The sequence below is a fragment of the Mandrillus leucophaeus genome, unplaced genomic scaffold (genome assembly GCF_000951045.1).
Source record: "Mandrillus leucophaeus isolate KB7577 unplaced genomic scaffold, Mleu.le_1.0 Scaffold168, whole genome shotgun sequence".
Classification (NCBI taxonomy): Eukaryota; Metazoa; Chordata; class Mammalia; order Primates; family Cercopithecidae; genus Mandrillus; species Mandrillus leucophaeus.
This window is the reverse complement of record NW_012101676.1, coordinates 669,465-677,777: the sequence shown is the minus strand read 5'-3', so window position 1 is coordinate 677,777 and position 8,313 is coordinate 669,465. Positions and strand designations below refer to the sequence as shown.

Sequence of the window (8,313 nt, the reverse complement as noted above, 5' to 3'; positions counted from 1 at the left end):
TTTTTTTGTATCTTTAGTAAAGTGGGGTTTTACCATGTTGGCCAGGCTGGTCTTGAACTCCTGACCTCAGGTGATATACCCGCCTCGGCCTCCCAAAGTGCTGGGATTACAGGCATGAGCCGCTGTGCCTGGCCCAATTTGCTTTTCTCCTTAAAACACAGCTTCATCTTCTAAACTTCTTACTTGAGACCTAATGCATGCCAAGCACCGGGCATACAATGGTGAACAAAGACAAAGCAGTAAAGCGTCTGCCAACAAGGTTCTCCAAGGTCAAGCTACCTTTCTATTATGAAATGTAAACATGCTAAGTTTTAAGTTTCTTATTGGGCCACCCTGTCAGAAAAAGATTAGTCTTAGATGACAGCTTTTTTGTTTTTCAAGTTCACTAAGATCCCTTGGCATGGTATGAGTTGTGATAATTTCTTTAATCTTCTAATGTTTTAATATTTTTTAAATCAACTTCCCCCAGTTTAAGTTCATTTTTACAGGTTCAAAATCCATATGTACCATTTCTACTATTTAATACCATTAGTGTTTAATAGGTCTAACACACACAGAATATTCATGCAGATGTAGTGAAATTTCAACCACATGACATTTTCTAATATGAAATGTTAAAAGAGAACCACAATATGGCCAGGCACGGTGGCTCATGCCTGTAATCCCAGCACTTTGGGAGGCCAAGGCGGGTGGATCGCCTGAGGTCAGGAGTTCAAGACCAGCCTGGCCAACATGGCAAAACCCCATCTCTAATAAAAAATACAAAAATCAGCCAGATATGGTGGCACATGTCTATAGTCCCAGCTACTCGGGAGGCTAAAGGAGGAGAATCGCTTGAACCCAGGAGGCAGAGGTTGGAGTAAACCAAGATCATGCCACTGCACTCCAGCCTGGGTGACAGAGGAGACTCCATCTCACCAAAAAAAAAAAAAAAAAAACAAAGAAAAGAATCAGAATATGGGAAGTGGGCCAAACTGCAAGGTGGAACAGATAGCGAGAAAAAAGTATGTGAGGAATATGATTGGAAACATTGCCTCTGGAGACTCTAGAAAAGGTTCCTGTGACTCAGATAAAACGATTACTGAGTTAATAGGTTCAGGCTCTGGGGACAGGAAACGTGCGTGTTGCTTATTTCTGCATCCATAATGGCTAGTAGAGAGACCACATGACACTGAATAGTGAGGGACACGGGGGTGTGATGTATGGTCTGTCCTGAGGGAGCCCACGGCCTACAGTGGTAGACAAAGACCACAAAACAGGGTGTCAGGGAAGATGCCTGTGGACACAAGTTATTTGGACCCAACAGTCAATGCAACCCAATCGACAAGATACATCATTTATACTTCTTGACAAAAGGATTAAGTTGGTTTTCCTTACATTCCTTTTGCCTGATAATGTGGCCAGGGACATTTTAACCTTGGGGTTTCTGAACATCTAAGCACCACAGGTCACACACGGTGTTGCTGTCGACAAGAGTTCACCATCATTAACCTCCTGGTCCCAGAACTCATAGCACTGACCAAAATACTTAGAAAAACAAAGTTTGATCTCAGTCCTTTCACCTTGGACTCTGTGCAGGAATGGTACATTTGAAGATCTTGTGATTTAAGAAAGAGAAAAAGGTAGCTTTATTTAAAAGTCACTCAAGACCCCGTCTCTACTAAAAAATACAAAAAACTAGCCAGGCGATGTGGCGGGCGCCTGTAGTCCCAGCTACTCGGGAGGCTGAAGCAGGAGAATGGCGTAAAACCCGGGAGGTGGAGCTTGCAGTGAGCTGAGATCTAGCCACGGCAGTCCAGCCTGGGCGACAGAGCCAGACTCCGTCTCAAAAAAAAAAAAAGTCACTCAAGACTAAGGATCCAGTACTTCCTAGGGGTGCAATGTGACACGACATAACTGGATTTTCCTGAAGTTATTTGCCAGTTATTTGAGAAGGAAGAAGTAGTTGGTCACAAGATATCCTAAGCTTCCCATTTCCTGCCAAAGAAGTACAACCAGTTCTGCATATTTAACTCAGCTTAAATGTGTGTGTTATAAAAATAAAGTACCTGCTACTGAGGAAAGATTTGTATGTACTCCTTTAAAATCCCAGGCACATAAGAATTCAGTACGTTTGCTTCTTCTAGAACACGACTGCTAATAGTTGTAAGTTATTTAGCTTTTTCTGGTTCAAAAATCTTACAGACTAGTATCTAAAAGTTAAATCTAATCAGCCATCAATTATATTAAGAAATACAGCTCTTAATTAAGCAGAGTAGGATAACAGGAAAGCCTTTAACCAGGTTTAAAAAAAAAATCCTTCCCCACAACCCTCCATCACTCAGCATCATCAGTCCTGATGCCTGAAAGGACTTTAAAAATCTTTAACGATGCATCTAAAAATAAGGCCTAAGACACAAATATCCCAAGAAATAGAACAAAGATGAATTTAATTAAGTCGATGTAATTTACTTAGGAAGACCACCAATGCATCTTATTTTTACATGCATCTAAAAATAAGGCCTAAAACACAAATACCCAAGAAATAGAACAAAGGACTTTCAATTAGGAACCGTGGGATTTTCTCTTCATTACAAGTGGGTTAGAATTGGCTTTACAGGATCAACAATGAAATGGTAACAGAATTGAAAAGTCTATGGCAGGAGTGGGCAAACCACAGCCCACAGGCCAAACCTGGCCCATCTCCTATCTTTACATGGCCTGGGAGATAAGGATGTGGTACAGTGTGGCTGTGTCCCCACCCAAATCTCATCTTGAATTGTAGCTCCCATAATTCCCATGTGTTGCGGGAGGGACCCGGTGGGAGACGACTGAATCACAGGGGCAGGTCTTTCCCATGCTATTCTCATAATAGTAAGTGTCACGAGATCTGATGGTTCTATAAAGGGGCGTTTCCCTGCACAAGTTCTCTTTTCTGCCACTGTGTGAGACGTGCCGTTCACCTTCCACCATGATTGTGAGGCCCCCCAGCCACGTGGAACTATGAATCCATTAAACCTCTTTCTTTTGTAAATTGTTCAGTCTCAGGTATGTCTTTATTAGCAGCGTGAAAACAGATTAATACAGGATGGTTTTTACATTTTTAAACAGTTGGAAAAATTTTTAAATAATATTTTGTGACTCTGGAAAATTATATGAACAAAGTTCAGTGTTAATCCATAAAATTAAGTTTTATTGGAATACACCCACCTCCACTTGTTTACTGATTGTCTATGACTGCCTTTACTTTACAATGAAAGGTTGAAACAGAGACCACATGACCCGCAAAGCCTACAATATTTATTATCTGGTCTTTACAGAAACAGTTTGTCAACTCCTTGTCTGGAGTCCACTTGGGACTGGCTTAAAACATGACCTAATCGGAGATTCAGGGGTCTCCTCTTCCCATGGAGGTCCTCTCCTCCTCCAGCACTGGGCCAGCTATGAAGCTAATGTCTCTCATATACTGTCACCAGAAAACTGATTAAAAGTCCACGCCGGCGCGGTGGCTCACGCCTGTAATCCCAACACTTTGGGAGGCCAAGATGGGCAGATCACGAGGTCAGGAAATCGAAACCATCCTGGCTAACATGGTGAAACCCTGTCTCTACTAAAAATACAAAACATTAGCCGGGCGAGGTGGCGGGCACCTGTAGTCCCAGGTACTCGGGAGGCTGAGGCAGGAGAATGGTATAAACCCGGGAGGTGGAGCTTGCAGTGAGCTGAGATCGTGCCACTGCACTCCAGCCTGGGCAACACAGCAAGACTCTGTCTCAAAAAAAGAAAAAGAAGGAAAAAAAACAAGTCCATGCCTGGCTAGGCACAGTGGTTCACAACTGTAATCCCAGCACTTTGGGAGGCTGAGGTGGGCTGATCACTTCGAGACCAGCCTGGTCAATTTGGTGAAACCCCATCACTACAAAAAAATACAAAAATTAGCTGGGTGTGGTAGTACACGCCGGTAATCCCAGCTACTTAGGAGCCTGAGGTGGGAGGATTGACTGAACCCAGGAAATGGAAGCTGCAGTGAGCCAAGATCACACCACCCCACTCCAGCCTGGGCGACGGAGCCAGACACTGCCTCAAAACAAATAAAAAATAAAATAAAAGTCCAGGCCTCCTGAAAAGCCAGGATAGCCCCCTAGGACAGAAGGAGAAGCATTTTTTAGCAGCCACCATTCCAAAGTGGAGCTTGCTATGCTCTTTCATACACAAATGTGGGAATAAAAGATGAATTTAATTAAGTAGATGTAATTTACTCAGGAAGACCACAAATTCCTTAACGTTCTTTACAATTATAAAATTAATGGCTTTTTTATTATCAATAAATTACTTCCTATTGCTCCCTAAATCACCTCCATAAAACCAAATATTAAGCTGTTTGTGTTTGCCTTTTAAAAACATTTTGCGCCAGGCTCAGTGGCTCACACCTGTAATCCCAGCACTTTCGGAGGCCGAGGTGAGTGGATCACCCGAGGTTGGGAGTTCAAGACCATCCTGACTAACATGGTGGAACCCTGACTCTACTAAAAACAAGAAAATTAACCAGGCATGGTGGCTGGCGCCAGTAATCTCAGCTACTTGGGAGGCCGAGGCAGGAGAGCTGCTTGAACCTAGGAGGCAGAGGTTGCAGTGAGCTGAGATTGCGCCATTGCACTCCAGCCTGGGCAACAAGAGCAAAATTCCATCTCAAAAAACAACAACAAAAAATTGATTCAATCTGAGAACATCCTTTTGCCTCACAGTTTTTGTTTTTTTAGAATTAGTGCTCTATCAAGGGTTTTTTTTTCTTCTCCTGACTACACGAGTTTGAGCTATTTTTACTGAGGCTTAAAATTTATTTAAAGACTACCTGAAGACTTCTACTTCCAGCACTATGAGGGACCAGAATCCCTGAAGGGCCTCTCTTTTCAAAATCCCAGGATCCTTCCTAAAACTCGATTTTATGCACAGAGAGTTGCAGCAAATTCAGAAAGAAAAATTTCTAAGGTTTCCCCTTTAACCAAAAATGTTTTTGAATTAAAAAGTACTCAAAGAAGATACGCAGATGACAAATAAACATATAAAAAGACGCTGCACATCATATGTCATCAGAGAAATGCAAGTCAAAACAAGGAGATACCATTAGGCCAGGCGCGGTGGCTCACACCTGTAATCCCAGCACTTTGGGAGGCTGAGGTGGGTGGATCACCCGAGGTCAGGAGTTAGAGACCAGCCTGGCCGATGTGATGAAACCCCATCTCTACTAAAAATTTAAAAAAATTAGCCGGGCGTGGTGGTGGTCGCCTGTAATCCCAGCTACTCCAGAGGCTGAGGCAGGAGAATCGCTTGAACCTGGGAGGTGGAGGTTGCAGTGAGTCGAGATCGTGCCATTGCACTCCAGCCTGGGCTACAGAGGGAGACTGTCTCAAAAAACAAAACAAAACAAAACAAAGAAAAAAACAAGGAGATACCATTATATGCCTATTAGAATGGCTAAAACCCAGAACACTGACACCACCACATGCTGGTAAGGATATAGAGCAATGGGATCTGTCCTTCATGCTTGGTGGGAATGCAAAATAGGACAGCCACTTTGGAAGACAGTTTTGCAATTTCTTATAAAGCTAACCATCCTCTTAGAACCCCCCAATCTACCAATGGTGCTCTTTGGTACTCCCACAGAGGAGTTGGAAACTTATGTCCACACAAAAACCTGCACATGGAATTTACAACAACTTTATTCATAATTGCCAAAACCTGGAAGCACCCAAGATGTTCTTCAGTGGGTGAATGGATAAACAAATTGTGGTACGTCCAGGCAATGCAATATCATTCAAGCTCAAGCCATGAAAAGACATGGAGGAAACTTAAATGCATGTTACTAAGTGAAAGAAGCCAATCTGCAAAGCCTACATACTGTATGATTTCAATTATATAACATTCTGGAAAAGGTAAAACTGTGAGACAGTAAAAGGATCAGTGGTTGCCAGAGGTTAGTGGGGAAGGGAGGGATGGAAAGGAAGAATTTGAGAGCAGTGGAATTATTCTGTGTAATACTACAAGGGTAGATACATGTCAGCATACATTTCTCCAAATCCATAGAGGGTAAACACCAAGTGAATCTTTTTTTTTTTTTTTTTTTGAGACAGAGTCTCACTCTGTTGCCCAGGCTGGAGTGCAATGGCACAATCTCAGCTCACTGCAATCTCCGCCTCCCAGGCTCAAGTGATTCTCATGCCTTGGCCTCTCGAGTAGGTGGAATGACAGGCGCCTGCCACCATGCCCAGATAATTTTGTTGATTTTAGTACAGATAGAGTTTCACCATGTTGCTCAGGGTGGTCTCTAACTCCTGAGCTCAGGCAAAAGGGCTGATTACGAGAATTTAATACAGTAAGATTACTAGATAAGCTCCGTGGCAAGAAAGACGGTCTACATTATCCACTATGTATCCCTAGTGAACAGAACATGGCTGTTAGGTAGTTGGTACTGAAACACCAAGTCCCCTTCCTTCCAAAACAGTATAGTCTATATGAGTGGTTTTTTGGGGGATCATTTTACTTTTGATTTTTGTCTGGTTGGTTTGTACTTTATTATTTTATTTATGTTGAGGCAAAGTCTCACTCTGCTGCCCAGTCTGGAGTACAGTGGTGCAATCATAGCTCACTGTAGCCTGGAACTACTGGGCTCAAGCAATCCTTCTGCCTCAGCCTCCTGAGTGGCTAGGACTACTAGCTAGATGGGTGCCAACACACTGGCTATTTTTTTCTTCTTTTCTGTAGAGACGGGGTCTCACTATGTTGCCCACCCTGGTCTTGAACTCCTGGCCTCAAGTGATCCTCCCACCTCAGCCTCCCAAAGTGCTGGGATTACAGGTGTGAGCTACCAGGCCTGGCCAAGGTTTTTGATTTTTAGATTGACATTTTACCCTGGCATTGACTATTTGTAACAATATGGAAGAAGTAACTTAACTTCTCTGTGTTCAGGTTCTTAATCAACTTCTCTGTGTTCAGGTTCTAAAACAACACTGGATTAGGGTACATAATTTCTTAATGCCTATAGTTTAACATCATACCCTACATATTAGTCTTTTCAAAATGTAGACAATAAAGTAAGCTTATTTTTATTGCACAAAAATGCAAATGCAAGTTATATATTCATGGATATCCTCCAAATGAGGATAATAACCAGCTAATGCATGTCAGGGATGGTCAGAACCCGGTTCCGGGACGGCACCGCACGGGGACATGCCGTGTGGATGCCTCATGCCAGTGCCTTTGCTTCTGGGCCCGCTGCGATGGCGTCTTCCCCCCGTCCTTGACCTCCCTCACTCGCAGCCTTTCTTTGGTTCCTGTGACTACCATCCCTAAAACAGCCCTCCGCATTCTCAGCACTCGGCATTTGGGGAGTTCATCCACTCTCACACCTTTAACTAGTACCACTGTCACAGTTCATCATAACCACATAAGTAGCTCCAGTTCTGTTCTCTCACAAGAGTGCCAAACCTCTAACTAAAATGTTGTCATTGGGTCCTACCATTACTATCAACAGGTCAAAACAAGCTGCTGGACCTCTGTTCCCAAACTGTAATGCCCCTGCAGCTATGGCTGTTACATGCTGGAAGGCAGTTCCTCCTGCCTGGATGGAAGCAGGAAACCCCAGCCCTCCAGCCCTGGGGCAAACAGCCAGAGAAGCTGTAAAGTCACTCATGCTTGATGCAGATCCTCTCAGCCAGAAGGGTCCTTTCCTCCCCCACGGCAGCCCTTTCCCAGAATGAATTCACATTCTCGCCACTGTAGGCCTGACCTTTACCAACTCAGAGGTACCGCAGTAACCATCAGACGAAAACGTGACGTCACAGGTCCTCACAGCCTTGAGGATATGACGAACGAGACCAACTGAGAGAAACAGACCCACTTCCATTCCTCCTGGAGAGCGCGGCTGGCCCACCTGATGTTCTCCAGGGCGTTCCTTATCTGCTGTTGCTCAATGTCATAGAGTTTCACCTGGAAGCCGCCACTGGCAAACAGCATGGCCCAGCTTCGCCCAATGACTCCACTAAAGGGAGATAAAAGAAAGGATTCCAGTTAATTTAATAATTGAATGGCTTTTCATCCCTAACCCAGGATGAGTTTTTTTTTTTTTAACTACACAGTATCCTATTCTTAAAATATTTAATAAATATCTTAAAAGTACACATTTTAACCAGGCACAGAAAGACAAATATCACATGTTCTCACTCATGTGAAAGCTAAAAATGTTGATCTGATGAAGGTGGAGAAGAGAGTGATGGTTAACAGAGGCTGGACGGGGGTAGGAGAGGGAGGAAGAGGTTGGTGAAGGTGGAGAATAGA

The 8,313-nt window shown here is 43.6% G+C and overlaps 1 protein-coding gene across 2 annotated transcripts in view; it reads right to left on the bottom strand.

Annotated features, from left to right (window-relative positions):
- The window catches only part of CRYL1 (crystallin, lambda 1), a 128,399-nt gene that overhangs the window by 118,325 nt on the left and 1,761 nt on the right, over positions 1 to 8,313 (bottom strand). For both annotated transcript variants that reach the window (XM_011976525.1, XM_011976524.1), the window contains exon 2: positions 7,910 to 8,017. In XM_011976525.1, the coding sequence (XP_011831915.1) occupies positions 7,910 to 7,992 (83 nt within the window). In that variant the 5' untranslated portion in view covers positions 7,993 to 8,017. The remainder of the gene's footprint in view (positions 1 to 7,909; positions 8,018 to 8,313) is intronic.